This window comes from Exophiala bonariae (genome assembly GCF_035927105.1).
Source record: "Exophiala bonariae strain CCFEE 5792 chromosome Unknown scaffold_1, whole genome shotgun sequence".
NCBI lineage: Eukaryota > Fungi > Ascomycota > Eurotiomycetes > Chaetothyriales > Herpotrichiellaceae > Exophiala > Exophiala bonariae.
The window spans coordinates 2649644-2669492 of NW_027042476.1; the positions used below are offsets into that span (position 1 = coordinate 2649644).

General features: G+C 49.5%; 7 protein-coding genes across 7 annotated transcripts; 5 read left to right on the forward strand and 2 right to left on the reverse strand.

Annotated features, from left to right (window-relative positions):
• Positions 1-205: 205 nt before the first annotated feature.
• On the reverse strand, positions 206-1617 carry LTR84_000926 (uncharacterized protein; the record flags this gene model as incomplete). The annotated part of the gene is made up of 2 exons (XM_064844554.1): positions 206-1054; positions 1162-1617. The coding sequence occupies 2 exons, from the start codon at positions 1615-1617 to the stop codon at positions 206-208; spliced, it is 1305 nt and encodes a 434-aa protein (XP_064712414.1).
• A 1011-nt stretch (positions 1618-2628) lies between these two features.
• On the forward strand, positions 2629-4543 carry LTR84_000927 (uncharacterized protein; the record flags this gene model as incomplete). The annotated part of the gene is made up of 5 exons (XM_064844555.1): positions 2629-2984; positions 3037-3059; positions 3319-3373; positions 3432-3532; positions 3591-4543. 5 exons carry the CDS (start codon positions 2629-2631, stop codon positions 4541-4543), a joined length of 1488 nt encoding a protein of 495 aa, XP_064712415.1.
• An 817-nt stretch (positions 4544-5360) lies between these two features.
• Positions 5361-7469, forward strand: LTR84_000928 (uncharacterized protein; the record flags this gene model as incomplete). The annotated part of the gene is made up of 9 exons (XM_064844556.1): positions 5361-5820; positions 5873-6090; positions 6138-6224; positions 6291-6377; positions 6427-6533; positions 6590-6750; positions 6798-7026; positions 7089-7132; positions 7255-7469. 9 exons carry the CDS (start codon positions 5361-5363, stop codon positions 7467-7469), a joined length of 1608 nt encoding a protein of 535 aa, XP_064712416.1.
• A 1287-nt stretch (positions 7470-8756) lies between these two features.
• On the forward strand, positions 8757-10172 carry LTR84_000929 (uncharacterized protein; the record flags this gene model as incomplete). Its single annotated transcript, XM_064844557.1, has 6 exons — positions 8757-8988; positions 9050-9159; positions 9219-9311; positions 9371-9444; positions 9496-9759; positions 9839-10172. The coding sequence occupies 6 exons, from the start codon at positions 8757-8759 to the stop codon at positions 10170-10172; spliced, it is 1107 nt and encodes a 368-aa protein (XP_064712417.1).
• A 1121-nt stretch (positions 10173-11293) lies between these two features.
• Positions 11294-15892, forward strand: LTR84_000930 (uncharacterized protein; the record flags this gene model as incomplete). The annotated part of the gene is made up of 3 exons (XM_064844558.1): positions 11294-12056; positions 12236-14955; positions 15041-15892. 3 exons carry the CDS (start codon positions 11294-11296, stop codon positions 15890-15892), a joined length of 4335 nt encoding a protein of 1444 aa, XP_064712418.1.
• Positions 15893-16157: 265 nt separating this feature from the next.
• On the reverse strand, positions 16158-17027 carry LTR84_000931 (uncharacterized protein; the record flags this gene model as incomplete). Its single annotated transcript, XM_064844559.1, has 1 exon — positions 16158-17027. One exon carries the CDS (start codon positions 17025-17027, stop codon positions 16158-16160), a length of 870 nt encoding a protein of 289 aa, XP_064712419.1.
• Positions 17028-18164: 1137 nt separating this feature from the next.
• On the forward strand, positions 18165-19541 carry LTR84_000932 (uncharacterized protein; the record flags this gene model as incomplete). Its single annotated transcript, XM_064844560.1, has 1 exon — positions 18165-19541. One exon carries the CDS (start codon positions 18165-18167, stop codon positions 19539-19541), a length of 1377 nt encoding a protein of 458 aa, XP_064712420.1.
• Positions 19542-19849: the final 308 nt, after the last annotated feature.

The window sequence follows — 19849 nt, forward strand, 5'->3', positions numbered from 1 at the left end:
GCTGTCTTCCTTTCTGAAGCAGTTTCGATGTCCTGGAGCAGCGAATAAGTAGCCCTGGTCCTTCTGGACTACATAAATGCTACCTCCAATGAGATAGACCGTGAAGACTGTTCCCAGTTGGACTAAATGTTAAGATAGATCCTATACAGGGACACTGTAGGGAGTAAGCTGAAGATGCGTAACAAATATAATTATAGCTCGACTATCAAGTCAGGACCGTTCTGTATCTCTCAATGAAGCTATCAAGAGCGCTAAGTAGTGGCTTGAAGTGAGCTTCAGTGACCTCAATAGTCAAAGCTAAAAATCCTCGAGCAGCAATGTAGATCCCTTGCTCGAGAAGGTGGTGGTATAGTAGCGACTGGAGTGAACTGCTTTCTGGCCCAACGAAACCAACAACAAAGAGACTGCCTAGACCTCTGGTTGCGATCCTATTCCCCACGTATCTTGGGTTCGACATTGCAGGTAATCGTTTCTCTATCAGCTTGGAGATTTCATGTCTTAGCCTATCACCTCGCTCGTTGAGGCTATTTGTCAACTCTTCATCCAAAATAGCGCAGCCGGCAATACCTGCAGCCATGGTGACGACGTTATTGTTGAATGTACCGGCATGATTTAGCTTGCCTTCTCGTGGATCGAACAATTGCATAATCTCGTTACGTCCCCCAAACGCTCCAAAGCTCATTCCTCCACCTGTCCACTTCCCAATAGTGGTAATGTCAGGCTTGATGTTGAGCTTCACTTGGAGACCTCCATAGTGTAGCCGTGATGTCATTACTTCATCGAAAATGAGCACTGCTTTGTTCGCAGTGGCCAGTTCTCGAAGGTACTGAAGAAACACATGTGTACCAACTATGCAGCCTCCAGAGACTTGCATTGGCTCCACGATGATTGCTGCCAGGGACTCTGGTGGAAGGCTGGACACAATACTTGCAGTTTCGGATACATCATTGTATGGTGCAATAATGAAATCGTTGTAAGAGTTGAGGGTATATGCAGACTGGTGTTCAAAGAACGTCAGGGTGCTTCCATGGTACGCGTTCCGAAAGGCTAGAATCTGAAGGGTATAAGGTTGTTAATGATCCAATGAGAATAACAGACGACAAGATACCCAGTTTGAGGAGAGTAAAAGTTTTTATGCCCCAAGGGAGAGATTGCACTGACCTTCTGCTTGCGAGTGAAATTGGTAGCAGCTCCCAAAGCCATCAGATTTGCCTCCGTGCCTGAGTTACAGAACCGGATCGAGTCCATGCTATAGCTAAACCGTTCAACCAGAGTCTTCGCCAGTTGGGGCTCGTATTCGTTCTTGCCACCAAAATTCCAGCCCTTGTCAAGAGCATCAATGATGGCTTTCTTGATCACTGGAGAACTATGGCCGTAGACCCCGGCTGAGAATTCTCCCAAGAAGTCGATGTACTCGTGGCCATCAACATCGAACAGAGTGGCTGATTCTCCTCTGGCAATCGTGATCGGGAAGGGGTTGATATGAAGCACCGAACGCGTGTTTGCCCCTGGCATATGATCCAACCCGGCCTTGAATTGTTCAAGGGAAATCGGATTGCTTTTAGCATGTCGGTCATATGCATCTCTCAGCAGTGGTTTCAGTAGATCTGATGTCATATTAGTAGCCAGGGGAATAAGTTTTGATTCAACCATCGTAAGTCACGTTCCAAATTAACAGTAAGAATTGATGAGCGATTGTTCCAGGATAACAGGAGTCCTGGGCGGATTAAGCTTGATATAGCGGGATACCCTAGCGCGCTCAATCCGACTTTGTGTAACAACCCCATAGCCTGCCGCAACCATAAAATGCTGCAGTGTCCCGAGAGCCGAATTCACCTTACATGCACCTTGACATTTTGGTCCGTCTCAGAATTTGGGAAGGTGGTTTCCATAATCTGTAGGATTCTTGTGGGTCTCAGTGCCAATGATAATGGTCTCAAGAGGTGTTCGTCTTATCACTTGGTCTTCTCGGGAGGGTGGCAGGTTGACTGAGCTACGACTAGCCTATCCAAGGTACAACTAAAAGCCTCTACGCCCAGACGGGATAGAATTTCGCCCTGGACTGCCAGCTTTGGATCCCGGAGTATTCTGCCAGGCCCTGCAGCGGCCCGCTTATCTCAATGAGCATTAGCCCGAGGCCATAGCGCGCTAGGCGACCTACGAAATAAATCCATTCATCTACTATGCTCGTTTCGTATTCATCCTTCAACTCCGCAATACCACCAATTGTCCGGAGAGCGATGGCCATACAAGACAAAATACTCCCCAACTTCTCGACCGAGGTTCTCGCCATGGGTTGCTTCTTAAGCTACTACTATCTACGCCTCTACCAGTGTCCCAAGCGTGGTGTAGAGGTAGAGTTCATCATTCGTCGTCATCAAAATGCCTTGCTCCTCTGGCCTGGCTAATAAGGCAATGTTGCGGTTGACAGAACCAATACTCTTACACGCCGAGGCAGGCACCAGGGATGGCTATTCTCTTGACGAAGATGGAGACGCGGTGCTCCAGGTTTAGGAACGAGTATATATCAACCTCCGCATCCCTTCAACGCGGAGTTGACATATGTCGCAACCTCCACATGACTCTATATTTCTAAAGAGCTTCTAAGTTTCTACTGAATTCGTCAATATGGCTGCTGATGGGAATTCTGCTGAAAAGTTGCCTCATGAGGCAGCAAACTCGCCTTCATCAAGTAGTATGAATATCGACGTCGAAGATGCCACGTCAAGGCCAGCGAAGCTTCGGCGTGATCTCCAGGGACGACATATGCAGATGATTGCCATTGGTGGCTCAATCGGTGCAGGCTTCTTTGTCGGTTCTGGCAGATCGCTCGCGGTTGGGGGCCCGGCATCCCTGCTGCTCGGCTTCGCTATTACTGGTGTCATGGTTCTCTGCATGATCATGGCTTTGGGAGAGCTGAGTGTCATGTATCCAGAGAACGGGGCATTTTATGCCTACGTAGTCAGGTTTTTGGACCCAGGCTGGTAGGTTAAGCCTTTGGCTATTTTCGTTCATGGCTGACGCTTGTCATTATAGGGGCTCTACTATTGGGTGGATGTGTAAGTTGAGGCTCCCTATCTGAATGGTGGGTTATCAAAGGCTTATGAAAGCTAGATGCTATAGGGTGGCTCATAACTCTTCCCTTCGAAATTATTGCTGTTGGGATCACAATCAATTACTGGCATGAATACAATATCGGAATATGGGTGGCTGTCTTCTTGACAACCATTGCCCTGGTCCAATACTTCGGCGTCAGGGGCTATGGCGAAAGTTGGTGCATTCTTCCCTGATTTGCTTGCCGATACTAACATTGGATAGTTGAATTTGTTCTTGGCATCATCAAACTCATCGCTGTTGCCGGATTTATCATCTTGTAAGTGTTCATATTCATATCTGTTTTCTCAGCCATGCCATCCCTGACTAGAGATCAGTGGTATTGTTGCGAACACTGGAGGAGTACCAACAGATCAGCGAGGGTATCTGGGCTTTAAGTATTGGAGCGGCGATGATGGGAATCGCGCCTTTCGCAATGGTAGCTTTTCTCCCTCAAAACCACCAGTTGATGTGATCGAACACTAAAATGGACAAAGGTTTCCCTGGCTTTTGTTCGGTTTTTGTGGTTTCTGCCTTTGCATTCGGTGGCACTGAGCTCGTCGGACTTGCCGCCGCAGAGGCTGTTGACCCCCAGAAGTCCATACCCAAGGCCACAAAACAGGTCCTATGGCGTATCGCGGGGGTTTACATCCTGGGCTCCCTAATCCTCGGTATCGTCGTCCCGAACTCAGCCCCCGAGCTACTAGGCGCATATGGTGCAAACACCAAAGCATCTCCATTTGTTTTGGCGTTCCAAATCGCTGGAGTCAAGAGCATGCCGTCGGTATTCAATGCTATTATCGCTGTTTCGACCCTCTCTGTGGCCAACAGCTGCACCTACGGCTCCACTCGAACACTACAGGCTTTAGCTCAGCGTGATATGGCGCCGAAGTTTATCGCCTACGTGGACAATAAAGGTCGCCCACTTGTGGCAGTGGCTATTCAGCTTCTTTTTGGACTGCTGGCATTCATAGCCTTCTCTGCACAGGCTGGCACAGTATTTACCTGGCTCTTTTCAATCTCAGGACTCGGTTTGTTGTTCTTATGGGCATCAATTTGTCTCAGTCACATAAGATTTAGACAAGCATGGAAGGCTGCTGGAAGATCTATTCAAGAATTACCTTTCAAATCGCCACTAGGGATATATGGGTCGTACTTTGCGCTTTTCCTCATTCTCTTCGTTCTGGTTCTCACTCTCTATGTCGCCATCAAGCCACCTGGAGCACCACCAAGTGCGATGTACTTCTTCCAGAATTGGCTTTCTGGCCCACTTGCCTTGACGGCATTTGCAATAAGAAAACTCTGGGCACGAGACTGGACTTTGGGCGTCAAAGTTGACGAGATTGATCTCGATGCTGGAAGGAGAGAAGACAGCTTCACGTCGCCACGCGTACATGAAGAAGAGAAGCGGCAGAGTTTTGCCCAACGTGTGATTCATGCCGTCTTCTAGACGTTGCATGTGTAGCTTGCGATGTGGTCAAAACTGCAAGAACATTGGCACTCGTTAAGCGCTGCTCGGACCAATGTTTTGCCTGCACCTTGTGTCAAACGGAACCTCAATATGAAGCTTAGGACAATGCCTACATTGACCTCGTTTAAGAAGCTATGATAGCCTTTGGGTCTAATGTCAAAATTTCAAGCAGCGGGAGGCCAGACTTCACAAATTGATCAGTGTCCGTGAATCGCGTTTCGGCCTTTGCAAGCAGATGCGCGCATATAAAATCCTCCAATGGCGCCATGCTGGATTCAAATTAGTAACTGCTCATCCTAAGTACAACCCAAGATCTACAACTGTTTAGACTGGTGTGCCTGCCTGTCTTTTAGGATGGATCCTCGCACAAGTCCTCTTCCATGGCTCGTACAAGCTAGAGACCAACCCGAAGGATGACTCGAGCACGTTCTTGGAGCCACTCTTTCTCGCAATGTGAAGGAGATAGCTGGCTTCTAGGTCTCTGAATACAAATTCCAAATGGTGCTACGATCGGGATCTTTGCCTAGTCCAACACTTCCAATATTAGACGTCTTAGCCAGTAAACATCACGAAAACATCCCACGAAATGTCGTGCGAGACCGAGATCGTCCAGATGATATTGCAACAAGTACACCTATATGTCGCGATACAGCCAAGCTTGACTTGCATGGCCAGCCGATTACGATCTCGCCTCTGATGATTGTTACATACGATAATTCTGCTGTATTTAAATACCGTTGACCTCATCAGCCGTTTACAAAGTCAAATAATCGTTCTTCAATCTGACCTGTCAGTAATGGCAACCGTAATCGCTCGACCTATACAGAAGGAGAGGGGGGAGATATCAGTGAAGGCCGATGGTTTAAACAGCAGTCCTTCTGATTCCAAGGATCGGGTTTTCCTTGACACTTCGACCATTGAAAGCCTGAATCTTGGTGTGCCTTCAGATGAGAAAAAGTTCTGGTGGCAAAGAGGCAAGGGCTACGACCCTGGTGCCATTGCAACCCTCCCGTCTGTTTTTGACGATCCAGAGACTGCAAAGCATTATCAGCCTCGTGCTGATTGGGAGAACCTACATCGTTTCGATCCTTCTGCAAGATGGACGTGGCGCGAGGAATTTGCTATCATTCGCAAGATTGACTGGCGGATCATGATTTTCGCCTGTGTTATGTTCATGGCTCTGGAATTGGACAGAGCAAACTTGACCCAGGCTGTGACAGACAACTTCCTTGAGGACCTGGGCATGAACACGAATGGTACGTCTATGGAATGTCTCTCTCATTGTCTATTCCCATTGACAGTCTCAAGATTATAACTGGGGAAATACTGTGTTCAAACTCAGTTTTCTTTGTGCCGAGTTGCCATCTCAGCTGATATCGAAATGGATGGGTCCCGATCGCTGGATACCCACCCAAATGGTTCTTTGGTCCGTCGTGGCCAGCTCACAATTCTGGCTATCTGGTCGGTCTAGTTTTCTCACGTGTAGAGCCTTACTGGCACTCTTGCAGGGCGGTTTCATTCCTGATGTATCTTGTCATCCACCCGTCTCCTGCCAAAATCTAACCTTTGTCAGATGATTCTCTATCTCTCATACTTCTATAAGCATGGCGAGCTCTCTCTGAGATTGGGATTCTGGTGGACTGCGATGTCGATCGCCGACGTAAGCTGGTCCTTCTTCTTTTCCACTTTCGCTTTGTGAGTTTCTCTTTCTAACAAATGCTCGAAGATCATTGCCAGCTTTTTAGGAGCGGGCTTGTTAGACCTTCGAGGACACCTTGGATATGCTGGGTGGAGATGGCTTTTCCTGATTGAGGTTAGAAATACGGTCCATCACCCTTATCCATTGAGCTGACTGTATCTAGGGACTTATAACACTTGTTCTTGGCTTGGTAGCCTTCATTTTGATGCCACCCAGTCCTACCCAGACTGCCAATTGGGCCAGAGGGAAGAAAGGGTGGTTTACAGAGCGGTAAGCTAGATTATTAGTACCGTCCGTTCCAATCTTTTTGTCTCACAAAAGTCCAGTGAGGAAATTATCATGGTCAACAGAATCATTAGAGAAGACCCAAGCAAGAGTAGTATGCACAACAGACAGCCGATCACACCAAAGCTGCTCTGGCAGAGCCTGTCAGACTATGATTTGTGGCCATTGTACTTGATCGGATTGACTTTCCAGGTCCCAATGAGTAAGTCAAAACCAACACTCGATTGACGATGTACTGACCTTTTGAAGCTACTCCTACCCAGTACCTGACTCTCACCTTGAAAGGCTTGGGGTTTGGCACGATTAAGACCAATTTATTGGTCGTGCCCTCAACAGTCGGTCACATAATCACCATGTTGACCGTCACGTACCTGTCCGAGATCTCTGGCCAGCTTTGGGTCTGGGGTTTGTTTGCACAGTTGTGGGCTCTGCCGTTTCTCTCATATATTTATGCTGTCAATATCAACTCGATTCCGAAGTGGTCTGCTTTTGGGGTAATGACTGTCCTCCTTTCCTATCCGAGTACCCACGCCATCCAAGTCGGGTGGAACTCCAGAAACTCAAATTCGGTCCGCAGCAGGACAGTCAGTGCGGCCATGTACAATATGTGTTGTCAGGCAGGGGGCATCATTGCCAGTAATATTTATCGTCAAGGTGATTACCTCCTGCAGGCGACCTGCCATTCGCAGCTAATGGCTATTTCTAGATGACAGACCTCGCTACCGCCGCGGAAACCGGGTTTTGGTGTCTATCTGCACTGTGAACATCGGGATCTATATATTTGCAAAAGCATACTATATTATCCGCAACAAGCGCAGAGCCAAAATTTGGGACGCCATGACCGAGGAGCAACGTGCTGAATACCTGGCGACGACGACTGACGAGGGAAACAAGCGTCTTGATTTCCGCTTTGCTAGTTAGAGGTTTCCGGAAAATGCACAACTGGTTCGCGCAGGGAACAAGGTGGAGGGCCACAACCGGAGTGGGGGTTGGCAGAATGTCTGCGGCCAAAGTCTTTCAGCAAGGGGTCCGTGGTATCACCAAGCATATAGACCGATGCTCTTCGATGGACCAAGACTCGGTATTAGATCCCTGACAGTGAATTGAATTTTGTAGGAGTACATGCAAGCGTCGGTCAAAGTTTCTCCTGCCTCTTTGGCTGTCCAATCTCCTGATTACTAGATCCAAGCGGAGCGACTCGACCTACTACAAGTGTTTGTGCGACGTACATGCACGGCCACTTGATCACGCAATACATGTCGTTGGAATAACAAGTGGGAGAGACCAGTAGCTTCATCCTTGGCGAAGATAAAGCAACCCCGTCAAGCCAATGATCGCGCCCGAGTTCAAGGTACAAGTGGCCCCTCGCGGGGCCTTGATTCGTCCCCGGCAGACGACAAGCTACCTCCTCCCAACCACATAGTTCGCTAACTGCAGATCCCCATGTGTGTACATGCTTATCCCGCCGCCATGAATCTGCCTATATGATGCATGCTAGGTTTTAGACTATGGCACCATTTGGAGCCAGCATTTGTGCTCAGTTTTTTGATAATGGTGGTGCAATCCCCCGCCATACTGACGAGCTAATGCTGACAGGATGATCCACCAGTACCTGAGGTCTTCATGTGCATTTGTCCTGACATTGCGCCATGGTCTTTCGAATGGTGTAAAGTAATCCCTCACGGCCATGGGTTCTGGATGACCTCGACATAGGCATGATCGCGAGATATTCTCGATGATCGAATGATTTGATTAGTGAATGGATGGGCAGATTGGGTAATGAGTACAAGGGTGGGTTGTCGACTCGAGAAGTTTGAGCTTGAGCCTATTTCAGACACATCCGCCTACGATGTCCCTGGTCGCGTTTATGCGTGCGCTTCAGAGAAGTCGATAACGTGGCATGTCAACATATCACAATCGACTATATTATTCACACCATGAGCAATTCGACGCTAGAGTAGTTCCAAGCACACTGCCTAAGGCTGTATCGGCACACCGGCACCTCGAGGTTTGCACAAAGCATTGGGAGAAGACCTCATCTCGCAAGGCATGGCATGTATATCAGACGAGGAACCCCAGTGTCCATAATACTTTGGCTTCATCCCTCGACTAGTATCTTCTTTGACTTTTTTAACCCACCGTTTCAGCCAGATCAAATTACTATTGCTTACCAAATATAACCCCTTTCCAACCTTCACTTCCACAAAAATGGCCCCTCCTGCCGCAGATATTGATCTGGTTTCTCATACAAGCACTGGCCCCATTCAAGTCAAGAAGGTTTCTGCAGAGAGCAGTCTCAAGGGTCCACTCGTGAACTCGGGCTCGCTCGATCAGTACAACTCCTTTGATGTGACGAAAGTCATCGGCCGGGAATTTCCAGACTTGCAGCTCAGTGATATTCTGGCCGACGATCAGAAGATCAGGGACTTGGCCATCACTGGTAAGTGAATTGCGTCCCCCCAGAGTGTCTGGTAGTCGCTGTGGCTGACGAAAGGGGGAAGTTTCGCAAAGAGGTGTCGTGTTCTTCCGCAACCAGAGTCTGAACATCGAAGAGCAGAAGGTCTTAGGCACGAAACTCGGTGAACTCACTGGCAAGCCTGAGTCGTCGAAGGTATGATCACACCCATCATGTCGAGCTCACGGAACAGCAATTTGACCTACCATTACCAGCTTCATCGTCATGCGCTGAGTAACAGCAAGCGTGGGATCGCCGTTGACGAGAATGGAAAATTAGACGATGAAGTCTCGATTATCTCATCTGAGGTATATCTTGACCCATTATAGTTGAGCCAGAGTCTTCGCTAACAAATTCTTGGTAACAGCAAAACCGTAAATTCTATAAGGACCGCTTCACCAATAAATCCAAAGTTCTTGCCAGTGAGGGTTGGCACGCAGAGTGAGTTGTTAGTATATTTTACCAGATTCAAAACTAATCACATTTCTTCAGCATCACTTTCGAGCGTATTCCTTCCGACTACGCAATCCTCAAGATTATCAAAAAGCCAGAGGATGCAGGCGGCGATACTCTCTGGGCGTCCGGTTACGAGGCATACGACCGTCTCTCGCCTGATTTTCAGAAGCTCGCAGAAAGCTTGACCGCCACGCACTATCAGCCAAATTTCGTGAAAGTCGCTAAAGAGTTCGGTGAAGAGCTGATCGAGCAAGACCGGGGTGCGCCAGAGAATACCGGTCTCGATTTTACTGCGTCTCAGTAAGTTTTCGGCATTCTATAGACTGAGACGCGATTGAAAAGTGCGCGTATCTTCCTTCCTTGCTAACTAAACTTTTAGCCCTGTCATCCGCACCAACCCCGTTACAGGTTGGAAGTCACTCTTTGGCGCGGGCCACCAGATCGAGCACGGCTGGATAGACAACGTCACGCCACGCGAGTCTGAAATCCTAAAAGCGTACTTCTTACAGCTCATCACCAACAATCATGACTTACAAGTCCGCTTTCGGTGGGGTGAGAATGATCTAGCGATCTGGGATAATCGCTCCGTGTTCCATACCGCGACCAATGATTACGATGGAAAACGGCAAGGAAATCGGGTTGTTAGTCTTGGAGAGAGGCCATATTTTGACCCAAATAGTGTGAGTCGACGACAGGCTTTAGGCACTGCGTAAGGAGGGATAGAGGGGAGCAACCTGTAGTGATTTGTGCTCGCTGAAACAGGAAGCGAGGCAACGTAGCATGGTTGAATGCCCTCATGTCTGATGCTCCTCGAAGCTTGTAATGGTCCTGATGAGTTGTACAGTGGTATCTGCTGTCTCATAAATACAGCTACATCAATATCAAAAGGCACAGTCCAGAGTTTTGCCCCATTGGCATGCCTTGAAGCAGACGAGGCTGGATATCCCAATCAATGCGGAGTGAAGACTCACACCTGAAATGGACGTGTCTTACCTGCTATGTGTTCAAATGAGCCAACGCCATGCGACGATGAGTTCTACTATATGGCTAGGCAGTGAAGATCCTAGAAGCAGTCTCAATGTTTGCACTGCAACACAGGCCTTTGAAAGACTGCTGTGAATTCTGCAGAGTACTTGCCATTAGATTCAAGAAAGCGACGAAGAGCATCAGTGGGACCAATGAACCACCAATACGCGCTGTTTATCTTACTGTAATGTGTTGGAAACATTCTTTGGCTTGGGTTGCACTTCAGAATCTTTATAGCATTTGCGGTAAGCCTCAAAAAGTTATCAAGAATGATATCGAAGGGAGCAACCACTGTGCAAGAAAGAGGAACAAAAGAAAGGAACAAAAGGATCGGGCGCAAGCATTGATCACCAGTTTGGATCGGGCGCCTAATTTCCTGACGACTAGGTGCCTCAAGTGCCTAATGTACCCGGACCTTGATGCTCACAGGCAAAGTCCTGGAAACTGGTCGAGGATAAGGGCGGCATGACGTCGTTTCTTAAAGCGGCGAAAATACAACTGGGAAAGTGATATTTCGTTCTTGGCGCGACCTGGCACAAGAGGCACAAGACCTTGGAACTGCCTCAGGAGAATTTACATCATGAGTCAGTCTCTTCGAGGAATTTTTTTAACATTTTTGCAGATAAAATTCTGGCGCATCAGCACCAGGACTTTGACATGAATGCGTGTTCAGCACCGAGAAGATCTTTCATGATTCCAGTGTTGAGCGTTTGACCGCAAGCCCTTCTTGTCTGCTTTTGGTCCTTGAGGCCATCAAGACATAATCTTCAACTGACACAGCCTTGAAGTCAAGAAAGGCTGCTACAATATGGCGCCGAAGAAGAAAAAGAAGGCTGCATCTAACCCAGCGCGAGGGTTTGCTACGACATCGCTTCCATCTCGGACCAAAGTGGCTGACGAGGCTGAACACGAACATCCAAGCACCCCCACTGTGGCAGCAAAGAGCGGCTCTGCAATCCACCCTGGCAAGTCACAAATTGGGGGACACAATCCCGCTCAGCAGAGCTCTCTCCCACCAGGAGCAACTGAGATCGAGAAGATGACTCCCGAGGAGTTGGAGGCGCATCTTGAAAACGCGGAGATGGATAGTTTGCTCAACAAATATGCTGCACGGTGTCTTGCTGAGTCCAATCGTCAAGTTACTAGGCTAGAAACGGAGAAACGTCAGATGCGTTCTCAATCCATCAAACTCTCAACTTATGGCTGGCTGTCAGAAGAGACAACTGATCGATTATTTGATATGAATGCGGAATATTCCTCAAAAGTCAACGCCACGGCTTCTATCCCACGAGAATTTGTAGATGAAGACAAGATGTTGACAGATCTTTGGACCTTGCAACGTGTCTTGCAAGCCCTGGATCTCCCCATGGTGCTTGAGGCAATTGCCCACGTCACCCATTTAACAGTGCTGGGTAGGCTAGTCACCAACGGAGATCTTATCCCTGGCCTGACCGAGGCTTTCGAATGGTATGCGTCTCAGAAACAGTCTGATGATCTTCCCAGCTACGACATCGGTGTTTCAAGAAGGTTAGCGGAAACCGGTGATCTGACCCCTCAACAAGAAATATCCGGTCAGTGCAGCAACCCCAAAAGTCATTTGTATCGTGTCAAGTTTGGGAGGCCCAGCGTTCTATGGTATTGAGGCTTTAAGAAGAGCTGTCTGTGTGCTGAGGATCTGATCCAAGCATCGAATCTATATTCAACAATGCTGGCATATTTACCGCACGAGAAGTTGGCTGACGTATCATAGAGCCTCCATCAACCACAATAAGTAGACAGAATCCGGCCGAAACACCAGGCACGGTTTCTGAGGTCGAGGAAGACGCATCAACGAGCAGCTCAGCTTCAGATAGTGATGACGACTTAGATCCACAGATGCAAGTGGACAGATATATTCGTATTCAAACACGGATATGGCAGGCAAAAAACCCCGATTCAACCAAGGATTCGGCAGGTATTGCTCGACAACAGAAACGAATTGTACGACTCAATGGGAAGCTCGAAAAAATCCGCCGGGATATTCTCTTCGAAGTCGATGTAGCCGATGCAATCTGGAGCGAGAAAGCGGACGATCTACAAGCCGAACATCAGCAAATGCTGAGGGAACAAGCCAGCCGACGCCGAGCAGATGAAAAGTTATCTTCAGGAAAGATTAATGGTGCGCAGGATGACAAAAAGGCAAACGGTAATTCCCCAAATGGAGATCCACATGATGCAGACGATGGGCTTCTTGGGGCAATGTTCGCCCAAGATGAAGAGGCAAGGTCTCAGGACCAGCAAGAGATTGAGACCAACACTAACATTCGGATACTTGACTTTGGGAAATGGACTGGAGTTCTACCGAAAAAACTCCTGGAAGAAATCTGCAAGACTTACGACAGCAAATGTCGAATCCATGCGCATCCCATTCAAAGTACGACTTACTCGACCAGACACAATCTAAGTATCACGTGGAGTTCCGCAACTGAAATGCCTAGCAACGCTCTTGCATCTTTGCCCACAGGAGTTGTAGCCACAGCTACCCCGACTTCACTGACCTTGACCATGAACGATATCGCAGCCGTGTCAAAGCTCCAATCCGAGGCGTACATCTCAACACTCGCAATCTTCTTGGTGTCTACACTTGGCGGTAAAGAGCAGAAAGCCACCTTACGATTGCCTACTGTTTGGAGAGACTTGATCAAAGAGCTTTCCGATGTCAGAGTCAACCTTGTCAACGAAGAACACAAGACCACCCTGCGGGAATTACGGGCCGCAATCAAGAAGGCCAAGGATGATGTGGGACAGAACAGAAGTAAAGAGTCGCAAATTGACGCTGAGCATGTCACCAAGTCAACAAATAACAAACGGCATACGCATCGTCCGATTACTTCCAAACTGAGCTCACAGCAAGTGTTGAATGAGTGGGAGGCAAGAACCTCACGCCCAGCATTTCTCCAAATGCTGGAGATACGTCGACAGCTACCCGTTCACAGCTATAAAGACGTGATTCTGGACTGCGTCAACAATAATGCAGTGAGCGTCATCTGTGCAGAGACAGGCGCAGGAAAATCTTCTGGGATTCCCGTGCTCCTTCTCGAACAAGATTTCGCTGGTGGCCATGACTGTCGCATTCTTGTGACCCAACCACGACGTATTTCTGCGATCACATTAGCCAGGCGCGTTTCACAAGAACTGGGGGAACCTCGCAATGACATCGGAACGGCAAGGTCACTCGTGGGTTATGCCATTCGAATGGAAAGCAAGACCAGCAGTAGCACCCGTATTACTTATGCCACAACCGGTGTGTTACTCCGCATGCTCGAAGAATCGCCAGAACTTGACGAGTTGGACTACTTAATCCTAGACGAAGTTCACGAACGCACTATGGATCTAGATCTTCTGTTCATTGCATTGCGAAAGTTGCAACAGCGACGAAAGACTCTGAAAGTCATTCTCATGTCTGCAACTGTGGATGCGAGCAAATTCTCGGATTACTTTGGCGGTGCCCCTGTACTTGATCTACCGGGCAGGACCTTCCCTGTTGAGGTTGGCTTTCTCGAAGACGCAGTGGAAGCTTCCAACGACCTTACAAATGTGGCAGACAGAGGTCTACAGGGTCATATCGATGTGCAGGATACCGAGGACTATGGAGATGAGAAAGGTCACCCGGTGCTAAAAGATGCCGAAAAATACAGCAAGAAAACCCAGCAAATTCTAGCTACCATGGACGAGTACCGCATCGACTATAGTCTCATCGCAAGAGTGGCCGCCGCAATCGTTACCAAACCACGTTATGTGAGATACAGCAGTGCCATCTTGATATTCATGCCCGGAATTGCCGAGATGCGCCGCCTCCATAATATACTTCTGAATGTCGACACATTTAGCAAGAACTGCCTGATCCATCTCCTCCACTCGACATTCAGCACCGAAGATCTCGAGAAAGCCTTTGAAATCCCACCACGAGGCTATCGAAAAATAGTAATTGCCACCAACATTGCCGAAACTGGCATAACCATTCCGGATGTGACGACTGTCATCGACACATGCAAGGAGAAGGTGATGCGATTTGACGAGCGTCGTCAACTGTCCCGCTTGACCGAAGGTTTCATATCCCGTTCATCAGCACGACAACGACGTGGACGTGCCGCTCGTGTCCAAGATGGCCTCTGCTTCCATCTCGTCACAAGACACCGACATGATACCATGATGGTCGAGCAGCAGGTACCGGAAATGCTTCGATTGGGCCTTCAGGATCCAATGTTGCGGATCAAGGTTTGGGATCTAGGAAGTATCGAAGAGACATTGTCGCAGGCGATCGATCCACCGACTCGGAAGAACGTGCTGCGGGCAATTGAGAAGCTGAAAGATGCCGGCGCCCTTACGAAGAACGAAAACCTGACGGCTCTTGGAAAACAGATCGCCCGCCTCCCGTTAGAAGTTTCCCTTGCAAAGCTAGCAATCTTCGGGGCAATCTTTGGATGTCTGGTAAGCAGTTTGTTTCCACTCTGAACACTTCTATTTTGCCTCCAGGAAGCCGAGAGGAACAACCAGCTGACATAACATCTTCCAGGACCGAATCCTCGCAATGATCTCACTACTCACATCCAAATCTCCGTTTCTGCCATCCCCGTCCAAATCACAGGCCGAAGTCCTCCAAGTCTTCGCACGAGGCGACTCGGACCTCCTCTCCAGCGCGAACGCGTACGACTGCTGGCGCCGCGCGAAAACCAGCCGCCAAGGTCAGGACTTCTGCCGCAAAACCCACATCAGCGACCAAGCCATGTCACAGGTCGAAGATCAAAAAGTGCAGCTCCTTGTCTATTTGGTCGACGCGGGCGTCGTATCCTTCGAAGCAGACGAAAAAACAACGCTGAACCGTGCGCGACTTGGCTCTGGCCGTCGTGGGGGCACCTTCTACACGATCCCAGACCGCTACAATCGATCAGTCGGCAACAGAGCACTGACCGCCATCATCGCCATGGCGCTGTACCCGCGCGTGCTGGCCCGTGAAGGCAAGGGCTGGCGCAACGTGTATTCGAACCAGCAGGTGTCGCTGATCGCGCGCTCCATCAACCACGGCAACTCGCGCGCGCCGAGCTGGCTGTCGTTCTACGAGGCGATGCAGAGCCGCAGTGGGAGTCTGAACGTCTTTGAAACGTCCGCGATCCCGGACTCGGCGCTCGCGGTCTTGCTGGGTGACGCGGAGTTCAAGTTCTTCGCGGGTGTGTTGAACTTGGATTCCGGGAAGGTGCGCTTGTCGGTGAGGCACTGGAGGCAATTGATGGCGATCAAAATCCTGCGTGAGCGTATTGCAGCCGTGTTGGATGCTGTGTTTAGGAGACCGAGCGATGCTATGAATGCCGAGAATTGGAAGTGGGTCGAGTTGTGGTTGAGCATGGAAGCTGGCCAGGATGCATCGTGATTTTTCTGGCTTTATTTGCTGAGAGAATCAGACAGCTTGAGAAACGGAAATACATTCACGTAATTAGCTGCTCCGGGCATTCAATGCACTGATATTTGAGTTTGAGACATCCTTTGTGTCTAGAATGACATTTCCAGGATAGGAGACTCCAAAAGGTGACCAAGGAGAAACACACGTAAGAAATCAAGTTCGATTCTCAGACAACCTGATAAGCAGGGCATCACGCAATAAGGACTTGGCGATACGATGCGATGCGTATCGATCTTCACCTCAGAAGATATGCTCCGTCCACTGGCAATGGGACACCAGTAATCCAAGCTGCATCATCACTGGCAAGAAAGACGGCTGCTTTGGCAACATCCTCCACCTTGCCTAGTCTACCACCCAAGGGGTGCTTGCCCTGAATCTCTGCCAAAACGAGTTCCTGACCCTGCAGATTTTGGGTCATGCTGGTTTCCAAAAAGCCTGGGCAAAGCGCGTTGCAATGGATGAGATCCTTTGCATAATCCAACGCTATTTGCTTCGTTAACATGACAGCAGCACCTTTACTTGCACAATAACTGGGTGTGCCATAGTATGGTACCAAGCCTTGGACACTAGCTGTATTGATGATCCAGCCTCGGGAATCGTAGATCTTTTCCTGACCATCTAGTATTTGTTTAAGAGCGTACTTGCAGCCCAAGAACATGCCCTTGGAATTAATGGCCATAGTCTTGTCATAGTCCTCCTCGCTGGTTTCATGACACCGTAGAGGTCGGATATGTGTGCTCTCAACACTGATTCCAGCATTGTTCACCATGATGTCCACTCTCTTGTACCGTTGCACGCAAGCTCGGATGGCAAAATCCATCTCCCGCGCTTTGGTCACATCGGCCTTGTGGTAGGTGGCCTCGCCTCCCATCTGACGGACGCGCTCATGCGTGCCAGGCTGGTTTGTGATTCGATTGTTGAAATCATCGGCTCGAAGGGTGACCGGATTGATCGCATTACGAGGAGATGGATAGAGGTCGATGCAGAAAATGGTGGCACCTTGGGCGGCGAAGGCAAGACAGATGGCAGCACCTAGGCCAGAGGAGCTTCCCGTGACGACAGCGATACGGCCCTGCAGCCGGCCACCATTGGGAGTAGAATTCATGATTGTGAAGGGCAGGAAGCAGATGTTTACCTTGAGAGTGGTTGAGACTTACTCTTGGACGAGGCTTGTCGATGATATCACAAGATCGTCAGGGTCACACATTGTTCTCCAGTTCGTGAGATGGATGACAGGGTTTCTCAGCCGTACTGAATGGCACAACCAAGCCGAGACTAAAACCCACGAGATGAGGCTGAATTTTGAATTTGACGATGTGGATGGCCTTGATAGGTGTGAGATGGATTCCGATCGTTTTCTTGGTGAAGATTGTGGTTTTTGTGACTGCCCAAAGGTCCATTCGGGGTGTCTTTTGAAATGCCGCCCCACGGGCCCTTCAGGCAGCTCCTTCCCCTTCTTTCGCCCCGCCCCGCCCCTTCCTCATGAGCTTACATGACTAACTAGTAGCTACAATAACGGCAGTTGCGAGTTCAATCTCTGGCTCATGAAAAGTAAAGAACAATGGCCAGATACCTGTGTACTTACCTAGGTGTACACGATGCATGTTTGGTCTGCGTTTCGATTGTGGTTGTTTCCATGCTTGACGACGCTGTTGAAGCCTTGAAGGCCCTTCGGCCATCGTGGACCTACCTAACACATCCCTACACAACTTGCCCATCCCACTGAGCACTCGATCTGCTGCCCCATCTAGCTGAAACCGCAATTCAGGTAGGTGGCCTGTCCAGCCTATCATCGCGTTTAGCTGTTGCACCAACATCTCCTTGATTCGTCCCAATATCATTGTCCAAATTCTCCCTCTCCGGAGGCTCGGAAGCCTCCCGCTTCCGAGCACTGGCGTTAATCAAGAACAACATCGATCGCTTTACTACGGATTCCCCGAAAATCATCGGGTAGAAGCTCATCAGGCTGCCGGGTTTGCATCCATGCTGGGTTAGAATTATGGCTTTAATGCGAAGTCCTTTCCCCGGCCTCGGGGAAGAGTCGAGGGTACAAAAGTGCTCTTGCGCACCTGCTCGTACCGCGCTAACAATTCTAGATGCACTAAGGGTCGACTCTCACGCTCACTGCTTCGTGTGGGTGTTCCTGGAAAAGAACTCTTAGTGCATATTGGTCTCTGGTTTTGAAAGAGGGTCGAAGCTGATTCATGCTCCAAAAACCTGCCTACCATTCACTAATTTGACCATGGAGGGCCACGTCCAGCCTCCTCGCTGTGGTCTGAGCAAGGACGCGGCGCGGCCACTTCGTGTCATAATATGCGGTGGAGGGCTTGGAGGGCTCGGTGCTGCCATTGCGCTGCGACACAAGGGCCATCAAGTGGTCGTACTCGAGAGCGCTACCTCCCTCAGCGAAATTGGAGCAGGTATTCAGATTCCGCCCAACAGCGCGAGGGTCCTTCACGACTATTATGACCTGGGCGAAAACCTGCGGGCGCACGTGGCTGTGCCGCGCAACATCGCCATCAAAAGATACGCGACCGGGACTGTATTGGGACGGACGGCTCTCCATCCTCACCTGTCCGAGAAGTATGGCTCGCCCTACTGGCTGATCCATCGTGCCGACTATCAGCGTATTCTATACGACGAGGCAATCGCTTTGGGTGCACGAGTCATCTTGGCGACCTCGGTGGCTTCGGTTGACCCTGACAAGCCATCAATAATCACCACGAATGGCACAGAATATCTGGGAGATGTCATCGTTGGTGCGGATGGTATCCGCTCCAAGGTTCGTGAATTCGTCCTCCCAGATTACAACAACTTCCAGCCGAGCCCGACGGCGAACTGCGCGTACCGTGCAACCGTCTCTGCCGAACTAATGTCCATCGATCACGACACTGCGGAGCTCATAAGTGATCCTAATTCAAACGCCTGGATTGGCCACCGTCGACACATTATGGCGTATCCCATCCGTGGTGGTGCACTATACAACCTTGTGATGTGCCATCCAGGTCAGGCAAAACCTGGAGTATGGAACGAACCGGGGGATATACAAAAAATGCGAGAAACGTACGCTAACTTCGACCCACTGATCCGCAAGGTCATTGACAAAGTCACAACTTGTCTACGTTGGACACTTGCCGATCTGCCGCCTTTGCCAACCTGGCTTAGTCAATCCGGGAAGGTTGTATTAATCGGCGATGCCGCCCATGCGATGGTACCTTTCCTAGCCCAGGGCGCCAGCATGTCTATTGAGGACGGACCTGCTCTAGCGGAGTGTCTCAGTCGAGTGAGGGAGATCGAAGATGTCCCGAAATACCTCCGAGTGTTTGAGCAACTTCGAAAGCCGCGTTGCGAGAAGATGCAGCTGTGTTCTAGGCTCAATGGCCAGATGTGGCATCTCCCTGATGGACCGCAGCAAGAAGAACGCGACAAGGGTTTCGAGAGAGACGACTTCGCCAGGGGAGAAAGTGAAGTGGAGCAGGAGCAGGGCGAAAATGTCAACCCGTGGTCCGATCTGAACTTTCAGCCGTGGCTATTTGGTTACGACGTCGTCACGGATGTCAGGAGAGTTCTGGACCAGATGGAAGAGCAGTCAATATCATCATACAGGGCCAACATATAAGAATAGTATCCTGCAGGATCGACCTGGGTATTCAAGGCAACGGCGGTGGTGCTTCTTGTTGCGAAAACGCAGGGTTTATGTGAACTGTCTCCTTTTTCACCCAGGCAAACCGGACTACAAAGCTATGTGCTAGATATTCATCATGCACTACGTCAGACATTTTCTCTTCGCCATCCTTACTATGAAATTTCTCGCCAAGCCGATTAAGAAAGACTAAAAATATCAGCCGCGGAGGGGCATTCTCTGCAGGCAGAAGCTGAACCTTGTGGAAACTATCTATAGTCTTTCCATGAAGAGATCGTGCGCAT